Genomic DNA, 22,180 nt, shown 5'->3' on the forward strand with positions numbered 1-22,180 from the left:
GACATCAATGGGAAGATATCAATTGACTTCAACGGGCTTTGAACTTGGCAGTCAATGTTTGCTAGGTATAAATATTCATATTGTAACTTCCTGAAGGTGGGAACTTGCAATTGTATTTCCCTGAAATCCTCCGGGAATTATTCTGGTCCTGTACAAATACAATCATTATAATTAACAGATTTCAGCATCTTTTAAATATCACTTATATCAAAACAAGTTTCAACAGATCAGCAGATCACAATCCCCAGTGCCCTATAAATAGAAAGGCTGTCACTTTCCTCTCTATCTTGGAGCCTCTTCTCTCAACTGCCTGAGTTCCTGGCCAAACTACAGCCATGAAGATACTTTATCTTCTTTTCGCTCTCTTCTTCCTGGTGGTGCAAAGTAGTGCTCAAGGTAAGATTATAATGAAATGTAGGGAGAGTATAGAAGGCTATTTCTGAGCATGTACTAAGTTTGCCTGAACCTTTGCATCATTTTACCTTCTAATCTTTATCTAAAGAATTCAAGTGTTTACACAGTTTGCAGCAGATAATTGAAATTTGGCTGTGAAATAATCATGGGGTCAAAAGATGCTGTTACTGTGCCCACAAAATTTTGGTGAAACTATGACCTGGAGAAATACCCCCTATGTTCTATCTAGTGGGGTTCCTCAGGGACTGTCTCTTGGTCTTCCCATATCTAACATTTTTATCAGTGACATGGAAGGAAATACAAACTCACTGATAGAATTTGCAGATGACACAGAAATTGGAGGGCATGATAAATATTGAAGAGGAATAATATTCAAATAATGTGGATCTCTTGGAAAGTGGGGTGCAAGCAAACAATATGCATTTTAATGAGGCCAACTATAAATGTACATAAAGAACGTGGCGTGACGAATATCATGTAATAGCGAGATGTTGTGGTCAAGGGAACAAATGAGATCTTTGGTTGCATAAACATGGGACTCTCAAGTAGGAGTAGAGAGGCTATTTTGCTGTTGTGCACAGGTGATGACTGCTGGAATACTGGGCCTCATTTTTGTGTCCACAAGAAAAGAAGGACGCATGCAGACACTACTTAAAGGACACATTGGTTGGAAGGCTCTCAATACAATTAGCCCAGACGCCCCACCATCATTCTGAGTGCCTTCTACAAATTTCCCCCTTCATTCCTTCCTCTCGCATGGATAGCCCTCGAGCCAAACACAGCTGAACATCTGTGTGGGACACATTCAAGATGTGTCCTCTTCTCTTTGCCTAGTCCGATGAAAACATACCTTGCTCTACGGGGCGAGGAACCAGGTTATGAATCAACGTCTAATTTCTTCTGCACACTTGGGTTAATTATTCAGAGCCTTCATATCCCTTATTATGAATCAATGTGTCATAACCCAATGGGAGGGTACACAGCCCGAGACTAAAACCCTGATTTTGAAGGTGGCAGATTGTTGTTTCAACACTTTAGTTACACTGTCTCCTAGACATAACCTGCCATACTTTTCCGCTTGGCTTCAGTACTGCAGATGCCAATCTGTGGGGTTCAAACAGGTTCTGCAGAAATGACAGTAAATCGGCATGATTTATTTGTTATTGATTTATTGAGTTACTGTCAAGGAGCCTCAGTAATGTACTCAGATCTCATTGTTCCAGGTGTAACCCATACACCTACTGTGGCTCTTATACTAAACTTCAGAGGTCCCAGGTTCAAGTCTGCCCGGTGGTGGTTACACAGGCTCTATGCTAATGATCAATAGAGACACACTTCATGGGGATACCTGGATGCACAAAAAAGCAATGAGAGAACACCACTTAGGTCTTGGGCTGATGTCTGTGGGGAGGGAATAGTTCAATTAAAGCACAGCAAAAATCCAGCTGAAAATATTCGAATCTAAATATCCCAAATGGTGAGGTGATCAGTATTTGAGTGACATTCTCTCAAAGACCTGCATATCTGGCATGACTTAAACAGGCAATTGGTCAAAATGAAATTGAGTCTGCACAAGAATGTTTACACAGAATCTACAGAGCATGGCTCATTCACACTTGAAGGGACTTGTTCAATTTTTTTCTGGTTCTAAATATTGCAGCCACCCAACTCAATGCTGAGCTCTCTTCAGCCTTGCTCAGCCAATCAGCATTTATGATGTTGCCTGGTGCATCACTTTAGCAGTCAGAAGGAGTCAAAACCACAGCACCAGCCCCTAGGAGAACTGGGCAAGCTAAGCAATTCCTGCTTTCTACCTCTTAGCCATGAGGCGCTCCCCCATGCTCCATTTTATGGTTCTTCATTGTGCAGCCAAGAGGCCAGCACATCTGCTTAATGCTTTGACTCTGTTCCCCACTGAGGGGAAATCTTTGAACATGCAGAGAAGTAAAGCCAACTAAGTACAATTAAAGCTCTAGTAAAATGGTGGACAAGAGACTGATTTGTCCAGATCTCCGTGTATGGGAAGTGCATTGAATGACAAATGCTCATCACACTGCAATTATAATTCTTTTATCCTGCTGGGTGAATGAAAATTGACTTTTTACAAATTATTTTTGTGCAGATTCTGACCGTAGTCTCATTGGCACTGTAGTATGTGTACTTCGTGGTGGTCGATGCTACATGCTGAAATGTCCTCGCGGAACTAGATACATCGGACGGTGCTCTCCTTGGAGTCCTTGCTGTAAACGCCGAGTAAGTTCATAGTTCTATTGGAAAACATGACGGTGTAAACAGAAATATTTGTTTCTCTCCTTTCTGTAGCTGAGTTGTTGAGGGCTCTTGGAGGCTTGGCACACAAGGCCCAGAGGCAAGGGATGAAGCAGGTTTCTGTGGCTGCCTTCATTCTGGACTGTCTGGATTGACCTTTGTTGATTTTTCTTACTTGCAGATGCCTTACGCTGCTGCTCATGGCCAGCCCACAGCCCTGTCAGAGACTCAGACTGCTCAGTGCTATACAATAGTGAAGTGCTACACAGTCCTGTATTTTTTTTCAGTGCTATAGGGTATGTCTACACTACAAAGTTAATTCGAACTAACAGACATTAGTTCGAATTAACTTTAATAGGCACTACACTAGCACTCCGCTAGTTCGAACTTAATTCGAACTAGCGGAGCGCTTAGTTCGAACTAGGAAAACCTCATTTTACGAGGATTAAGCCTAGTTCGAACTAGCTAGTTCGAATTAAGGGGTGTGTAGCCCCTTAATTCGAACTAGTGGGAGGCTAGCCCTCCCCAGGTTTCCCTGGTGGCCACTCTGGCCAACACCAGGGAAACTCGTCTGCCCCCCTCCCGGCCCCGGAGCCCTTAAAGGGGCATGGGCTGGCTACGGTGCCCGTGCCAGGTACAAGCCTGCCAGCACCCAGCCAGCAGACCCTGCACCTGGCACAGATCGAGCCACCCACCCGATGCCCCCCAGCCCTCCCCCTCTTCCCGGGACCAGGCTAGCGGCTCCCGGGAGCTTGCCCAGGACCGCAAGAGGCGGGCTCCTGCCTGGGCTAGTGCAGACATCGTGGACCTCGTCCACGATCTCCGCACTAGGCACAGGAAAGTGGCCGGCTAGGGCAGGAGAGCTGCCAACCTGGCCACCCAGGAGCAGGTGTGCAAGAGAATCAAGGGGGTCCACTGAGACCCCTGACCCTGAGCCCTGAGCTTACAATGGCCGTCCTGGGTCAGACCAAAGGTCCATCTAGCCCAGTAGCCTGTCTGCCGACAGCGGCCAACCCTAGGGACCCTGGAGGGGATGGACCGAAGACAGTGACCAAGCCATTTGTCTCGTGCCATCCCTCTCCAGCCTTCCACAAACCTTGGGCAGGGACACCACTCCTACCCCCTGGCTAATACCACTCCATGGACCCAACCTCCATGACGTGATCTCACTTCCCTTTAAACTCTGTTCTAGTTCTAGCCTTCACAGCCTCCTGCAGCAAGGAGTTCCACAGGTTGACTATTTGCTTTGTGAAGAACAACTTTCTGTTACTACTTTGAAGCCTGCTACCCATTCCTTTCCTTTGGTGTCCTCTAGTCCTTCTTTATGGAAACTAATGAAGAACTTTTCTGTATGCACCCTCTTCGCCCAACTCCTGCTTTTAGAGACCTCTATCCTGTCCCCCCTCCCTCTCCTCTTTTCTAAGCTGAAAAGTCCCAGTCTCTTTAGCCTCTCTTCATATGGGACCTCTTCCAAACCTCTGATCATTTTAGTTGCCCTCCCCTCTCCCAGCCTCTCTCTTCCCCTCTCCCACCTCCTTTTCCCAGTCTCCCCCAGTTTTGTTCAATAAAGACAGATTCCATTTTGGAAGACACGTTATCTTTATTTTGTACATCAAGAAGAGGGCCTAGGGAAGGGTAAGTGGAAGGAGTTGAGGGAGGAATGGGGCACGAACCCCCGATGGGGAGGACTGGGCTGGCTCTGCGAGCTTCTGGGGGTGGAAGCTCTCCTGCAGCCCCCCAATTGCTCCCTCTCCCCAGATGGCAGCGTGCGGCAAGTGCAGCCGGGCTGATGGCCGAGTGCTGTGATGTGTCCAGTGTGGGCAGTCCGGGCAATCCAAGCCAGGACTGCTTTGCAAGCGGGGCACCCCTGAGAACTGTCTGTCCGGGGTGGGGGTCGGGACCCTTTAAGCACAGCCCTCGGCTAGCCTGAGACAGCATCTCCACGCTCTAAGTCCTAATCTGATGCCCTGCCGGCACTGCTTCCGGCCATCATTAAGCCCGGTTCAGGGTCCACTTAATGTGGACATGCTAGTTCGAATTAGCAAAATGCTAATTCAAACTAGTTTTTTAGTCTGGATCCATTAGTTCGAATTAGCTTAGTTCAAATTAACTAATTTGAACTAAGTTAGTTCGAATTAACGTTGTAGTGTAGACATACCCATAGAGATTCCCCTGACACCTGATAACACCTAGCACCAAGCAAAGGCACCATTTATTTGCGACTGGGAGAAGGAGGGGTCAGTAGCTTACATGATGATTCCAGCTTCACTTTTGAGGCAGAGAACTTTCTTATACACACAGGGAGGCAGGGTGATTAAGGTGACAAAAGGCTGGTGGTTCAAGTAATTGAAGGATCCTTAGATGATCATGAAGACATTGCCTGGTACTCCATTTAAAAGATAGGGAAAAAAGAGTAGGGATAAATACTTTGCTGCAGGGGTCTGCATTTGGACCAGGGCTGTTAAACTTCTCCTAAGTGTTCTTTAAAAAGGGGTAAGCAGTGAGGGGGCAAAATGTGTAGATGAGATCAAATTACTCAAAATCCTCACATCCAAAGCTGACTGCAAAGAGTTACAAAGGGATCCCACAAAGTTGGGTGACTGGGCAGCAGAAGGGCAGATGGAATTCAGTGTTGATAAATGCAGAGTAATGCACATGGCAAAATAGAATCCCAAACATACATACAAAAATCATGGGGTCTAAAATAGCTGTTACCACTCAAGAAAGAGATATTAGAATCCTTGTGGATAGGTCCCTGAAAACAGCTGCACAATGTGATAGTAGTGGTGCAGTGTAAAAAGCTAATAAAATATTGGGAATCATCAGGAAAGGAATAGATAAGACAGAAAATATCATATTGCTTTCTATAAAGACATGACATGCAGTTCACAAGGTGCATCTCATCGCTGCAGCACCTCCTGCTGGTTGCTCCAGGGAATTAGTTCAGTCCTTCAGTGCAGGGCAGTATGGCCTAATGGCCAGAGTCTATATAGTTACCCTTGGGTGTAAAGCAGTAAGGCCCAGTGGCCAGAGTCTGTAAAGCAGCCTTTAAGTTATAGGGCAATACAACCTAGAGGTTAAAGTCTATGACATCACCCCCTATGTTGCAGGGCAGCACAGCCCAATAGCCGGAGTCTGAGGTTTTGGAGGTCCAACAGCAGGTCCTTCCTCTCCAGCATCCAGCCCAGACTGAGTACGAGTGGGGCCAGGCTGGTGGTCTGGGAAGCCAATACCTTCCCCCATCTCTTATATCCACCGCCCTTGTATATTGATCATTCAATAGTGTTTGTTGTTTTAATTTTTGCTATGGACATAAATGTGTTTGATAGGGAAAAAAACTACACATGGATTTGATACAGGTTGTTCAGTACTTTATATATTTTACATTTATTTTTTAAATACCAAAAAGTTAGAGAAACATTTTGAAGTTCACAAATTTGATGAAACACTTCAATGAAATTTCAAATGTCTATATTTTTTTTTATTTCGCTGCACGTCAATTTACAGCTGCTCCAATATTTAACTGGCTGTCTTTTTTTCTTTAATATCCCTGCTGCATTTATTTTTGTGGTAACTTTGCAGAATATCAATTGGAAGGATTAAGAAAACATATATACAATTTTCCTTTTTGACTAGAGAATAAAGGGCAAAGAGAAGGAAAACTGTGTTCTGAAACAAAATACAGGATTATGTAGCACTTTAAAGACTAACAAGATGGTTTATTAGATGATGAGCTTTCGTGGGCCAGACCCACTTCCTCAGATCAAAAAACTGAGTGTATGTAATCCAGGCAGTCTACTAGCTCATATGTTTAATTCTATCTGACGATCTTCATTAAATCTCTGTAGTAGCATGTTGGCCTAGGGAAAATGAATCCCCAGCTCTGGAGTTAACCAGGGAGATCCACCCTGGCCATTCAGGGAAGGGGAAATTCCTGCTCTGCCTTTGATTTGAAAGTAAACGTAACAAAGTCCTTCTTATAACAGATATAATCATAGAATCTGAGAATTTCTTTTTCTTTTTTCTTTTTATTCAAAGTGAGTGACAGCAGCAGAGATTGCCAAGGCAGGATCTCTGGGAACCTGGCAGTGGACCCCTTGCTTCTAAAATCCTTGGATCCTTTCCTTCTTGGTTGCAAAGAATCTTCTAAGCTGGAAAAAAATCCACAGGGGAGCTCTTGCATCACCAATAATAGCGTGTTCTCCTTCTAATAAAAGTAACTGCCAGTTATTGCAAACTTATGTTTGAGTTTTTTCATTAGTACCACAGCTGTTTTGCTATTTGCTTTCCATAAAAATCCCTTTCTTTTTTATCTTTTTATAAACATTTTACATATATATAAAAAACCAGATTCCTGCTCATATATTAAATAAACCCCGGAGTGTTCCTAGAAAAAGGGCAGTTCACTATACTGTGTTACACCCATCTTGTTACTCCACATTTCAACACTCCCTCTGGACTTTTTTGCTCTGAAACAGTCCCACTGCTAAGTCCTGTTCTCTTGTGCTAGAGCTTCAAGCCTTGGTGATGTGCAGCAGGTTCTATTTATTTGTTCATGTGGATCCCCAAGAGGTCTGGGAGATTCCCCAAAATAAATCCATAATGAAGAGAAGACTGGAAATCAGCCTACACTGCTTTCAAACGTCTGAGGCTTTAAGACTAAGAGGTACCTGATTACACTCAATCCTTAATTACACAGGGAACAAATCTTTAACGGTGAGCTCTTCAATCTAGCAAAGAAAAGTGGAAGTTTAAGCTGAACAATTTCAGACAGGAAATACATTGCAATTTTTTTTCACCGGTGAGGGTAATTAACCCTCAGAAAAATGTACCGTGTGTTGTGCTGCATTCTCCATCACTGACCATTATTAAATCAAGTGTGTTTTTAAATCAAAATTTGAATCTGCTGCTCTCCTGGGTGGGTCACTGAGCCAGCACAGAGATGATCACCAAGCAAGTTCCTGTTATGGACCTGCCTCAGACATTATTATACAGCTCCAGGTCTTCACTGACAGCGTGGAGTCCTCTGGGGAACAATAGGCAATTATAAAGAGACTCCAAAATAGACCTAAGCGCATCCCTGGGAGTTAGCTATATGGATTCACATAAGGCCCATTTGCCATCAGTCTCAGGAGGTTTGCTATACATGTCAAAAATAAATTAATAATACTGTGATCAGACCATATTAATTGTTCATTGAAATGTCCTTTGGAACTTGAACTCTCTAGCAGTATATGACAAGAACTGTCTGATTACATGGCTAACGCCTCACAGGAAATAAATGTGCATATACTGTTAGTAGAGGTTGGACCTCCCTGGTCTGGCATCCTTGGGAATAGTCCCGGTGGAAGGAATTTTCTGGACCGGGGAAGGTACCCTGCCATTGGCTCCTTCAGCCTACCATCCTTCCCCACTGCCGGCTCCTTCGGCCCCACTGCTGCCTGGGCCACACAGTTACCCCAGCCCTGCTGCCATAGCTGCTGCTCCAGCCTCACTGCCAGCATGGCAGCATGTAGCCACAGCCCCGCGGCTGGCCAGCATGCAGCCCGGATCGGGCTGTCGACCTGCTGTGGCCCCAGCTGGGTTGCTGCAGCCCCGGCTCCAGTGCTGTGACTCTGCTGCTGCAGACCCAGATTGGATTCCCCTGCTGGGCTGCTGCTGCCCGGCCGTACTGCCAGCCAGGCTGACACAGCCCTGTCCTCACTGCTGGCCGGCATGCAGCCGGCACAACCCAGCTGCCGGGTCAGAACACATGGGCTGCCTCAGCCCCAGCTGGGTGGCCAGGCTATCCCTGCCCTGCTTCCACGGCCCTGCTACCACCATTCTCGCCTTGCATGCGCCTCTCAGCGGCTGGCCCTCCTGCCTTGGGGCTCTCTCATTCAACAAAATCCATGTCCTGTCAGACCCCGGATGTTGTCAGATGAGAGAGTCCTGGATTCGGGAGGTGCAACCTGTATTAACCCCGAATCTCAGAAAATGTATGTTGGCACTTCAAGGTTCTAGCCTAATGATCACTGAACAACCCCAGTCACCATTCAAATACTTTTTCTAACATGTCTCTACAGGTTAATCACGGGTCCTGTAGGCGACGTCTACACTAGGAAACTATTTCAAAATAACTAAATTTGAGTTAATAACTCCTGATTTTGCAAAATTGAAACAGTACCTCCCCACTAGGGGGAAACCTTGAAATTAGTCCAAGGCAGGCTCCAGTAATGTCGACGCGCTTCGCTGACTTAGATCCCCAGGAAGCACTGGGGAATAATTAGTTAGAATTACTCTGGGAAGTAGTTATTTTGAAATAATGGCACCAGAGTGTTCACATTACAGCTAATTCAAAATAACTATTTCTAAATTAGCGTTATTCCTTGGGGAAATTAGGAGTACACATTTTGAAATAAGTGGCCCATTATTCCGAAATAACGTGCTTGGTAGTGTGGACGTTCTGCTTATACATTCGACTGGTGGGGGGTTATTTTGTAATAAAGCCCTAGTATAGGCTCAGGCTTGGGCTGCAAAATGCTGAAGGCTTTCTGACCGTGTGTCACACTTTGTGTAAGGTTTGTTGCCATAGATAGAAAATAAAAATGGTTTTATGAAGTTGAAGCAGTAGGATTTAAGTAGTAATAAGAGAAAGGAGGCAGAGCAATGTAGGTTACAAATCAAAAGAAACAAAAGCGCTTGGCTAATTCTTCACTGAAACCTCAGAGCAAACTTAAACTCACCCTAAAACTTCTTTTCCAGCTGCCACTTTAAACTAGGGCTGTCTTCCACGTCCTGGGGTCCCCGGCCCCTTCCTTCAGGTACAGCCCAGCCAAAAGACCCAGGCCTCTCCTTTCCTATTCCTTTTGTTAAGGAGTTGAGGCCACTCCCTACCAGCCACTGCTCAGACTTAAGGACAAAAGATTGTTTAACAGTAGCTCATCTAGAAGTTGCAGGTAACACCCTTCATCTCTCCCATTCACATATTTGAAACTTGTCGCGAGAATCACAGGTCCAATGATGCATACCCAAGCGGGGAAGGACAGAACCAGGTGGACCGTTTTCGCAAATAAAAGATATTTATTTATAACTGATTAATTTATAATATTTATTCTAAGATTTTTAATAGACCGCATTAATAATGAATTTACAGTATTTATTATATTTATTCTACGATTTCTAGTTAAACGTGTCAGAAATATAAGGATGGGAATGGCAAGGGGAATAGTCTCTATTCTAGAAATATCCAGCTACACTAATTAATAACAATAATAACTACAAACTCTATGTACTACCAAAACAACTACAACACTCAGCTTATACAACAAAGAAAATCAAATCATACATACCAACTTACACAGCACACGGAACATTTCACAGATATTGGTTCGGTTGTGAAAACCTTGGTTACGCCCAAGAGTCGGGGGAGGTGGCTGGTCGGTTGATCATACCGGCAGCACTTTGAAGTATACGAGACAGCACACGCACGGTGGTGTGTTGCGAAGACCTCCTCGAGCGAACTGTGCGATGGGTATTTATCCCCAAATCTGCACATTGCTTTCCCGCTCTTGCATATTACCATATATGGCCCTACGGTCGCCAAGTGGGGGGTCTGTGTCCCAGGGGTTGGGCCGAAACTGTGCAGGTTTCATGCAACCAGGTAAGCCCGGCAGTTCTCACGCCAAGGTGACGGGTGGGAGAGTCTGAGGCTATTTTCCCCTTTTCACACCTCCCCTTTTCTAAAGGCAATGGTATGCAGGAAGGGTGTGGTCGGCTTCTCCCAAGGACTACTGCAGCCCATTATAGCAAGAGCGGCCTGGCCAAACTTTTTTACCGGGGGGGGGGGCAGTTTTTTTTTCTAACAAAACTCACAATGTATTCCTCGCTCTATGTGTCTAATTTTACACACACAAATGATATATACAACGGAGTAAGATAAACAGAACCAGCAGATCGTGACATGAAGATTGATGGGTTACATGAAATTATTCGCTCAAACCACCTTTGAGTTATGTATAGTCATGTCCATGAGTCCAGTTCATACAGCATCTGTCACATAGGCATCCCATGGCATCGTGCCATTGTCCAGAAACAGCCCTGTTGATATCACTGTCACAGCTCACAGAGCAAGAACTGTGGTGAAGGTCTAGTTATTGTGCATTGTGTGTTTCTTGTGCTGCCGTTGGCACTAGGGACACAACATCAGTCAGTCCCACTCAGGGTATGTCTAGACTACAAGCCTCTGGCAACAGAGGCATGTAGATTAGGCTAGCTGGCATAGGAAAATAAAGCGGCAATTTAAATAATCGCTGCTTCATTTAAATTAAAATGGCTGCCGTGCTGAGCCGATCATCTGTTTGTCAGCTCAGCATGCTAGTCTGGACGCTCCATGGTCAACATCAAAGGCATTTGTCGACCGCCCCAGTAAACCTCATCCCACGAGGCATACTAGGGTGGTCGACAAATGCCTTTGATGTCGACCACAGAGCGTTCAGACTAGCGTGCTGAGCCGACAAACAGCTGATTGTCTCAGCGCGGCAGCCATTTTAATTTAATTGAAGTGGCGATTATTTAAATTGCCGCTTCATTTTCCTATGCCAGGTAGCCTAATCTACATGCCTCCGTCGCCAGAGGCATGTAGTCTAGACATACCCTCAGAGTGGGGAATGTTAGCCAACAAATTCATACTCTCCATATCCTAGAGAATTATTACATAAGACTGTGGTGAAGCTGCCTGGTGCAGTGCTAATGGCAGATGAGCCCTTTCCTTCTGATATCCTCAGGTAAATGGGCATTCTTATACCATGCACCCAGGCAGATACATACACAGAAGCTGTGTCTACACTGGTGCGATCTTATGCCAAAGCGGCCGCTCTTGCACAAAAACTTGCTGCCTGTCTACACTGGCCGTGTGTTCTTGCTCAAGTAAACTGATGTTCTAGTGCAGGGGTCTCCAAACTACGGCCCGCGGGCCGGATGCGGCCCACGAGGCCCTCTCATCCGGCCTGCGGAGACCTTTTTGTCTACGGAAAAAAAATTACGGAAATTTACATGTATCCTGCCAAGATCAGCCGCCGCTTACGTGGACGTTATGTTTTTACCGAATTAAAATAGAGGCACGCAGTAGTGCGTTATGTTTTCCAACCGATCATTACATTGCAAAACCTTATTCGCTGCTTACTTTTTCTACTTCCGTTCACAGTCAATGAGATGATATAACGCCATCTAGTGGCGGAGTTTTTAAATGGTTTGCTGCTGGTTCAAGACTTGATTATTTTGATCACAGTTTGCCAGTTGCGGTTGACTGTTGCGATGAGGAGGTGTTGGTGTCAATTAGCATCTGATTTCGAAACATGTTGCACTCTATTTTATTTAGTGATAATTTCCTTCGCGTAACAAATCTAAAGCCAGAAATGTCTGCTATTTTGGCATCCAGGAAACAATTTCACCATTCACACTAATACAGGTGTTCATGTGTAGTGTATCAATGTGTTATTAAATAATAACTGAATAAAATAATATTAAATAAATAATTAAAAACAACATCCATGTTTTGATTGTTTTTTATTTGGACCTCAAGTGTGTAGTCGGCCCCCAAACTGCTGTTTGATAGTTAATGCGGCCCTCGGGCTGAAAAGTTTGGAGACCCCTGTTCTAGTGTATAAAATCAGGGCTTCTTGTGCAAGAACTATGATGTTCCTGCTCAGGAATAAGCCCTCTTGTACAACTGTTCTTGCGCAAGAGGCCAGTATAGACAGGCAACATGAATTCATTGCGCAAGAAAGCCCTATGGTTAAAATGGCCTTTAGAGCTTTCTTGCGCAAGAGAGCGTCTACACTGGCACGGATGCTCTTGTGCAAAAGCCCATCTCTTGTGCAAAAGCACATTCCAGTGTAGATGCTCTCTTGTGGAAGAGTTTTTGCACAAGAACTCTTCCGCAAAAGAGTTCTTGCGCAAGAAGCTGCCAATGTAGACGTAGCCAGAGAGGGACAGAACCTGTAAGATAAAAACACAACATCTACTACTGAAAAAATTAAAATTCTTTTTTTCATATTTTTTAAATAAACACACATTCCATGCAAATGCTTTTTAAGCAGTTGATAGAAAAAGCTTTCTTCGACAGTCTCAAACTCTGCCTCTTTAGCTCTGAGTATATGAACTTCACAAACTTTTCCCCAAAGAGATTTGCAGCAACAGAGGGGAGACTGGACATTACTTCCTTGATATTTTTAAGCTAAACAAAAAGCAGGAAAAAAAATCACTTTCAAAACCAAAATGCTTTCAGGTAGCCTAACATTTTATAAAGAGGGGGAAAAAAGAACACAGACCCATTCCTATTTTCTTCTTTGAATTTACCCCTAAGTTGAATATAAAAAATGCATTAGAGTCTTACGACATGGCTGACACGGTGCACAAAGAAGAAAATCAGTAGATTCACTCTGTAAAGGGGATGATCAGCCTTCTAAGATGCTGAGAGTGGGGAGTGGGTCACCAGCCTTACCATGGAAAGTCAGAAGGGTGATGGCCCATCTCCTCAAAATGCTGAGAAGAAGATGTAGGAAGCTCACAGACCTCCCTCCCTTCATGGATAAGAACATAGAACATAAGAATGGCCGTACTGGGTCAGACCAAAGGCCCATTCAGCCCAATATCCTGTCTGCCAACAGTGGCTATAACCAGGTACCCCAGAGGGAGTGAACCGAACAGGTAATGATCAAGTGTATATAGCACAAAGCAAGGGAGAAGCACAGGATTGTCAGGATGGATGATTCCATTATGAGTGGCCTCCAGGAAAGGGGTTTGATGGGATGTAAGAATAATATTAAACTCCCCTATCTCTCTAAGGAATATCAATTTGGGTTCCGAGTGCATGAGTGATTCTGGGTAAGAGAAACTTCCTCAAACATCAGCAAATTTTCCCTCCAACTTGTTTGGTTCTGACAAGAGGCCAAAGTGGGTTTAATTGGCAGCAGAAGGGAAAGAGGAGGGTTTTTTTATTTTATCTTTTGTGCACAGGGGTGTTTCCTATGTTATCTGGAATAGTCAGTAGGTGGATTTGCAAAGATGTCAATGTGCTTTTGATCACCAAATAGAAATTTGCAAAGTATAAAATATTCACCTTGCAACTTCCTCCAGGCAGGGATTTGTCAATTTTATTTCCCTGGGATGTTCTGGGAATTTTCTGCTGCTGTATATAGGTTAATCTCTCTATAATTAAGAGATTGCAGCACACGTTTGTCATAAATGTCATTTGTATGAAAACAAGATTTCAACAGATCTGCATATCACAAGCCCTAGTGCACTGATAAATAGAGAAACTCCCAATCTCTCGTCTGACTCGAAGTCTTTCTCCTCAGTGACATTGGGCACCCAGTAAAACATTAGCTATGAAGATACTTTACCTTCTTTTTGCTGTCTTCTTCCTGGTGGCACAAAGCACTGAAGGTAAGACTTGATGAAATGAAGGGAAAATATGGAAAAAACCTTTGTGAGTCTGTATAAAGGCTGCTTAAATTTTGTAGTATAGGGTCCCCCCCCCCAATTCTTTTTTTAAAGATATCTAGTGTTTATAGTAGAGATAGTATAAGCTATCGTATCTGTCATGTTAATATCCAGTCCAGTTTGTAAACTTGTGGCAGTAAAGTTTGTTGGTGTTGTGCTTCTGTAGATAATACCATTATCAGATATTATCTAAACCATACTGCGACTATGGCTAGCATACAGTGAAAAATTAATGAACCATTGGTGTAAAGCTTAAGTAGCCAGTACATTTGATTAACTAGCAGCCCCCATTCTCCATAATGTCAGATAACAAAGCTTGTACTGTACTTGAAATTTAGCTGGGGAACAAACTTGGGGACAGATAGGGGTCTTTGATGTGCCTAAGAAAATCTGTTCAGATGTGGTTGTAAAAACATGATCTACATTCAATGCCCCTGGGGTTGGTTCTTGGTCCTGTCTTATTTAATGTTGTTATCAGTGACCAGAAAGAAAACATAAACTCACTGTTAAAGTTTGCAGATGACAAAGAAATTCAGGGGGTGGTAAATATTGAAGAGAACACATCTTTGGTAGAGAATGATATGGATAGCATAGTAAGTTGGATGCAGACAAGATGTATAAATGTAGGAAAAAAAGAATGTAGACATAGTTGCAGTAAGGAGCAATCTATCCTGAGAGTCAATGACTCTGGGGGAAAACTGGGGGTAAGAGGAAAACAGCCAGTTGAACACAGACTCCCAAAGCACAGCTGTGGCCAAAGGGGCTTGTGCAATTCTTAGTTGCATATACAGGAGAATCTTGACTAGGCGCAGAGAGACAATTTTATCTTTGAAGTAGGCACAGGTGAGATTGGTGCTGGTGTCCCCGTATCAAAATTGTTGCACACGCGCATGGTTTAAAAGAGGTTGGTCAATGCCTGTCAATTAAATTTGGCCCACCTGCCCCTCCATCATTTTGGGGGCCCTTGGTAAACTTCCCTTTTCATTCTGCCCCATGCCAGGAAGCCGTGAGGAAAGACTGACCTGAATGTCCATGTGGACACATACAAGATGCATCCTCTTCCTTTGGCCTGACCCAATGAAAATACAGTTTGTACTAGAGAAGGGTGAACTGAGCTGGGATCCAGGAATCCATGAATTAGAGTCTAAGTTCTTCTACACACTAGTGTTAATTGTTCAGGGCTTTGACGGGAGGGCAAAAGGGTAGTTGCTCTAGAATCCAGCGATTCAAAGGGGACTGAGGTAGCAGCAGCCATGGCTGAAGCACCAGGTCCCTTTGAATCACCACTTGAGTGCTGGAGCGCTAAGGTCTGGGGAGAGCAGTGCTGCAGTCTGATTGGCTCCACGGCCTAGCTGTCTCAGGCCCGCCCCTCTCACCTAAGACCCTGCCCCTTCCAGGAGTGCAGTGCCTCCGCCAAACACACCTTGCCCAAGGGCCCATGGTGGCTGTTGGCCCTCTGCCTATGTAACCCACACACCCAGTAGTGTGGTTCACTGTCCCATATAGTAGCCCTTAGACCACTTACAGCAAGAGATAGGAACAAGGGAGCCCTACAAGCCTAAACTGAAGAGCAGCTAGAGTGATAACTCCTACATGAAGGTCCAGAGATCCCAGGTTCAAATCTGCCCTGGGGGTTATTTTGAACATGTATGAAAGGAAAAATTACATACAGATGTGGGAGACAGCAATGAGGCGTCGCTTTATGCCTGTGGGGACTGGATACTTTACTAAAAGCACAACTAAACTCCAGGTTGAAATATTCTAATCTCAATATCATAGGGTATGTCTACGCTACCCCGCTAGTTCGAACTAGCGGGGTAATGTAGGCATACCGCACTTGCAAATGAAGCCCGGGATTTGAATTTCCTGGGCTTCATTTGCATAAACTGGGCGCCGCATAAACTTCGTTTGCGTAAACTGGGTCTAGCCAGTTAGTCTAGACATACCCAGAGAGTCTAGATGCTCTCTTTCATAAAAGCACAGTGTGGATGCAATAGCACAGTGTGGATACAAAACCCTGTAGTCTAGACACACCCTAAGGGAAGTTGGAGATTCAGGAACCTACTTACTTTCTGTCCCTGAGTAGGCCATGAAGGACACCTATGGCAGCCAGCCCATCTGCTTCATTAACTTGCTCCGTTCTCTTCCTAGGGGCAGCCATTGAATGTGCAGAGAGCTACAGTCATTTAAGTAGATGTAAAAAACAAGTAAAATGGTGCACAGGAAGATAATTGGGTTGATTGGTCAGGGGCTGAATACATGAGAAATCCATTACATGCAAAATGCCCATTGGGCTACAGCCACAGCTCTGGCTTCCCTGCTGTGTAACTGAACATCGCAACTTTTTTGTGTGCAGTTGCTGACCGTGGAATCATTGGCACTAGCATATGCATAAGACGAAGAGGGTTCTGCTTCCCTGTCCGTTGTCCCCTCTATACAATGCGCATCGGCCGCTGCGGTTTGTTTTCCCCCTGCTGTCGGCGGTAAGTCCAGGGGAGACATTGCTTTGTAAAGAGAACTCTTGGTCTTTCTTTTTTATGTACCCAAGCTGTTTTGTGCTGCTCATGTAACCCACACACCACCTGTGGTTACTGAGTACTGCAAGTGGCACATCTACCACAGTAACAGTTAAGATCAAGAGACATCTACAGCACGGGTTGGGAGCCAGCTGGCTTTTAGCTCAGAGGGTAGAGGCTCCTATAGTCAGCTCCCAAGGTCCCAGGTTCAAATCCGCCTTGGTGGTGGTTACAAGTGGGGGCTCGTCTGGCATCTCAACTGGGTCTTGAAAGCTCAGGACACGCTTCCTCACCTAGGGGACATATGTAACCCGCACACCTAGTGTGGTTACTGAGTACTGCAAGTGGCACCTAGACCACTGCAACAGTTAAGATCAAGAGACCTCTACAGCAGGGAGCGAGCTGGCTTTTAGCGCAGAGGGTAGAGGCTCCTATAGTAAGGTCCCATGTTCAAATCCACCTTGGTGGTGGTTACACTCACACATGACAAAGCCTAGGGACATGGGCAAAGGAGGCTCCTGTACCTTGACTCTGGATGTTCTGGGGGCACTTTGACTCGTACTGACTTCTGCTACTTACAGCTGCCTTACTCTGTTGTCCCTGGCTGGTGCACAGCCTGTAGAGCTCTCTGCTTTAGCGGTGGCTCTGCTAATACCTGATAACATTCAGCCTTGTCTCCAGAACTACCCCTAAGACAGTGCTTGCAAGTAGGGCAGCAGAGGGCAAAAGATGCCTGCTGCATGCTGGTCATACATCGTGGTAACTGTCCTCTGAATTCTTTTATGGTGTTGCCAGAGCATTGGTAAGCACACATGATAAAGGCAATTTCCAGACTTACTACAATACCTCCATCCTCCACATGTGTGTCCATTTCTGAACCTGCCTCTTTCTTAGTGGGAACATCCATGAATTTTCCACAATGAACTGTGTGATGTGGCTCACCAGGTAAAATGGGCTGAAACAAACAATATGGACTTTAATATAGCTAAATATAAATGTATATATCTCAGAATGTAGGCCATAGGCTGGGATATTCTATCTTGAGACATTGTGATTCTGAAATAGATTCAGGGGTCTTATGGATAGTCAACTGAACATGAACTCCCATTGTGATGCTGTGACCCAAGAGTTAATGTGACCCCTGGGGATGCATCTACACAACACTCTTAGCTCAAAATAAGGTACGCAATCTGTGCTACCCAAATTGTGTAGCTTATATCGAGTGTACTTTGAAATAGCTTGTTTCATAATATGGCTCTGTTTACACAGTGCCAAATTTTGAAATAACTTGCTATTCCAAAATGCACCTTAACCCTTGTTAAATGCGGGTTATCAGGATGTTAGAATAAGCCACCTGTTATTTAAAAATCTATTTCAAAATAATGGCTGCTTCAATAGATGCAGAATAGCTATTTTGGTATACTTCCGGGATCCTGAAATAGCGCTGCAGTAAAGGCATCCTGGATGAATAACTATGGAAATCTGAAGTGCGAGTAGAAAGGCAATTTTATCTCTGCATTTGTCACTGGCGTGGTTGCTAAAGTCCTGTGCTTGCCTCTTCCCCCCAAAAAGAAGAGCAATGACAAACCAGAGAGGGTTCAGAGAAAAGACAGTGTTTGGTCCTGCCATGAGGGCAGGGGACTGGACTCGATGATCTCTTGAGGTCCTTTCCAGTCCTAGTATTCTGATTCTGATTCTGAAAACCTACAAGAATGACTAAAGCATTAAAAGTATAGCTTATAGTGATAGACTCAAGCAAATCCATCTATTTAGCTTATCAAAGAGAAGATTAAGGGTAACTTGATCAAAGAATCATAGAACACTAGAACTGGAATGGACCCCAAACAGGTCATCGAATCCAGTTCACTGCCCTCATGGCAGGACCAAGAACCATCTAGATCATCCCTGATAGATGTCTATCTATAGATGACAGTCTATGAGTATCTACATGGGGATCGATATTTGATAATAGGTTCATCAGTCTAGTAGACAACAATATAACATGATCCAAAGGCGGGAAGCTGAATCTAGGAAACTCAGTCCGGAAATAAATTAGACATTGTTGATGATGGTAATTAACCAGTTAAAAAAATATACTGAATATAGTTCAGGATTCTCCCTCACTGAAAATGTTTAAATCAAGACTGGATTTTTTTTTCTAAAATAGGAAGAGTGGAGTGGGATGAGAAATTGCCAAGCCACAAAATCATAAGGGAGTCAATTTGTTTGGGATTATATGCATGCAATTGCAGTGTGCTCTCCTAGCTACTTCACTGAGCATGCTCACAGCTCCATGCTGCCACCAGACTGGGCTGCTAGCAATGGCTAGCCACCAGTACATGGTCAGAATTTGGGGATACTTGAGCTGGGAGGCAGAACTGGAAGGTCTATGAGTTCAGAGAATAACACCAATTGTATAAATAAGTGCTTGTTGTTTATATTTTGCAATAGGCACTGGTGTATTTGTCAGAAATACTGTACATGGATGTGAGGCACATTTTTCTATACTATGTATTTTCATTTTATTTTACTCTCTTTAACAATGTTTGTCAAGACTTTTAAAGGTCACAATTTTGATCAAATCTCTCAATAGAATTTCAAATGTTTTCTTAATGTTGATGAACATTTCAATTAACTTTTTTCACATTTACACCTGATCCATTATTTTAAATTGATATTTTTAATATCCCAAGCTAATTTATTTTTCATGTTCAGATATATCTGAGTATCTTGATTAAAACACTGTTGCGGAATATAAATTACAGAAAATGAATCCCCTATTCTGATGATAACCAGAGATACTTGCAATCACCATTCAGTGATGAAGAAATTCCTAATGTGCATTTGACTTGAAAGTAAATGTCATATTTTCATGTTAATGGATATAGGCACAGAATTTAAGTGTCTCTTTCATTTTTGCAGGTACTGGTAAAACTAATGACATCAAAGATTGTCAAGGCAGGCTCTCTAGGAAACTGGTAGATGATGCCTTGCCTTTAAAATCATTGGAGCCTTTTTACCTGGACTACAAAGAATCATATGAGCTGGGGAAAACCTACAATGGAGCCCTCATGTTACCCATAATGACTCATTATTCCCCTTTTAATAAAAGTAATGTGTTGTTATTCAATATTGTTGAAATGTGACTCTGAGTGTTTTGATCAATGTGCAAGGGCTGTTTAGCTATTTATTTTCCATAAACATTTATTCTTTTTCCACTTGAAATTAGAAATAAATAAAATAAAGGGTCATTATTGCATGTTAACCCTACCAAGGATGTTCCCAGATGTGGGAACATACATATTTTGATGTTTCAGGGAGCTCACACGGTTACTTTTTACCAGTGCATTACACCTTTTACAAATCCATTTGTGTTGTTGTTAGAGGAGTTGGGTCCAGTTACAAGATGTTTATGGTGTGTAATATGTCTCTCTCTGTACCCCATCGCACCTCAGCCCTCTCTCTGCTCTGAAACCTTCCCATAACCAGTTCTTCTCACTTGTGCTATGGCTTCTAGACAAGGCCCTGTGCAGCAGGTTCTCTTGCAGGAAGGAAAATGGCATTTCCCAGCTTCTTGTTTCAAATTCATCTCTATTGTACCATCTCCACTTCCTGTCTCCCCTGTCCTCCAGTACCAGCAGTAATTCACCCAGCTCAGGCACCTTTGCCCCATACATACACTTGTGCTGGCTTGAGGAAAGCAGAAATAGGGGAGGCATGTGTCCATGATCTGAATTAACTGCCCCCTGCATAAAAAGATGATGACTCCGCTATTGTCTTTGAGATATATTGTTCATGTCCATTGCAAGGAAATGTGTGTGCACAGACATCAGAAACTTTTCCAGCCAGAAGGGTATCCAAACTGAAAGTTCGAACATTTGAACAACTTATACGGTCTTCCATAAAGACAAGGTAAAGCTCAGAGTGCACCTAGCTGTACAATCCAAGTAACCTCTGGACCTATGGAATAAGCAAATTCCATAACTTCTTATGAAGTAAGTTTGAAATATCCTCTGCCTGAGAGCCAGGATGGGTGGCTATAAACAAACTTTATGGGATTGCGGGAAATTTGGGATTGCGGGAAATTTGGCCACACCCTTGCTAAGTGCAGAAGCTTCAGGGGGTAGCAAAGTTAGTCTGTACAGGATAAACTTAAAAAAACAATGAATGGTCTGGTAGCCCTTTATAGACTAACAAAATATGTAGATGGCATCATGAGCTTTCGTGGGCACAGCCCACTTCTTCGGATGACTGGAGTCATCTGAAGTGGACATCCGGTTAACTAAAAAAATACTCATCCACAGATGGTGCCAGACCACAGAGTGCCAGACTAGAAAGGTTCAACCTGTATTTGTTGTTTAAATTTTGTGATAGCCAAGGTTATATCTGTTAGAAATACTGTATGTAGCTGTGAAACACCTTCTTCTGCACTTTATGTATTTTGGTTTTATTTTTCATTAGGTAATAAACCTAGTTGAGATTTGTAAAGGTCACAATTTTGATCAGAACTCTCAATGGAATATCAAATGTCATTTTTAATTTCATGAACATTTCAATGAAGTAGTAGGCCAGATAGGTCAGACAGGGTACATCTACACAGCAGGGCTAAAGTCGAAATAAGCTTCACAACTTCAGCTACGTCAATTGCGTAAAGTCAAGATAGCTTAATATGACTTTTGGTGCTAACTACACAGCAGGAAGTCGAAGGAAGGGCACTCTTCCTTTGATTTCCTTTACTCCTTGTGAAATGAAGGTTATCATAAGTTGGAGTAAGAAGTCTTCTTAGCTCAACATTATTGTGAAATAAAGGCTTGTAATTTAGAAACACAACATTATTTCAGAATAATCTGTTACTCCAAAATAACACTGCTGTGTTAACATACCCACAGGCAGCGAGTTCATGTTTAGAGATGTCTGACTAATTTCATTAAAACTGTGTAGCACAATGCAAAATATAGAAAATGAATTGCCTGTTCTGGAATTAAGCAGGGATGTTGGTGTAGTAAGTTGAGGGTCAGTAACATGGAGTCAGAAGGCCTAAATAGAGGCCTGTAACATGAAAACAGCAACAGGCTTGCAATCTAGTGAGCAAGACTTTGGTTCAGTAACAGGAGCCAAGAAAGAGGCCCTATTGATAACTGTGTGATTGTGTAAGTTAGGTCGAGCATGGAAGGACACAGGGAGGCACTGGGTACAGACTGTAAGCCAAAGGGGAGTAATGGAACATCTTAATAAGAAATGTCTTGGTACAAAAACTCCCTAAAAACTAATGCACATACCGACCTAGGTTCAGGACTGGGTCAAAACTGACAGCATGCAGGATAGTAAGTAAGCCCCCCTTCCGTAAGGTGAGGGGTGGTAACTAGGCAACAGAGGGTGGTAACCTGGTGCGTAAAGAAATGATGTAAGTTGTTTGTACCTGTCTATAAAAGGACACCGCAGAGGGTGCTCTCCGGCCGACCTTGGGGGGTGCACTAGGCGCCTGAACGGCAGGTGTC

General features: G+C 43.7%; 1 protein-coding gene across 1 annotated transcript; it reads left to right on the forward strand.

Moving 5' to 3' along the window:
• The first annotated feature begins 237 nt into the window (after positions 1-237).
• On the forward strand, positions 238-19,664 carry LOC142827536 (beta-defensin 3-like). Its single transcript, XM_075923140.1, has 3 exons — positions 238-396; positions 2,537-2,667; positions 19,605-19,664. Exons 1-3 carry the CDS (start codon positions 336-338, stop codon positions 19,662-19,664), a joined length of 252 nt encoding a protein of 83 aa, XP_075779255.1. The 5' UTR covers positions 238-335.
• The last annotated feature ends 2,516 nt before the right edge of the window (positions 19,665-22,180 follow it).

Source organism: Pelodiscus sinensis, chromosome 3 (assembly GCF_049634645.1).
Source record: "Pelodiscus sinensis isolate JC-2024 chromosome 3, ASM4963464v1, whole genome shotgun sequence".
Lineage (NCBI taxonomy): Eukaryota > Metazoa > Chordata > Testudines > Trionychidae > Pelodiscus > Pelodiscus sinensis.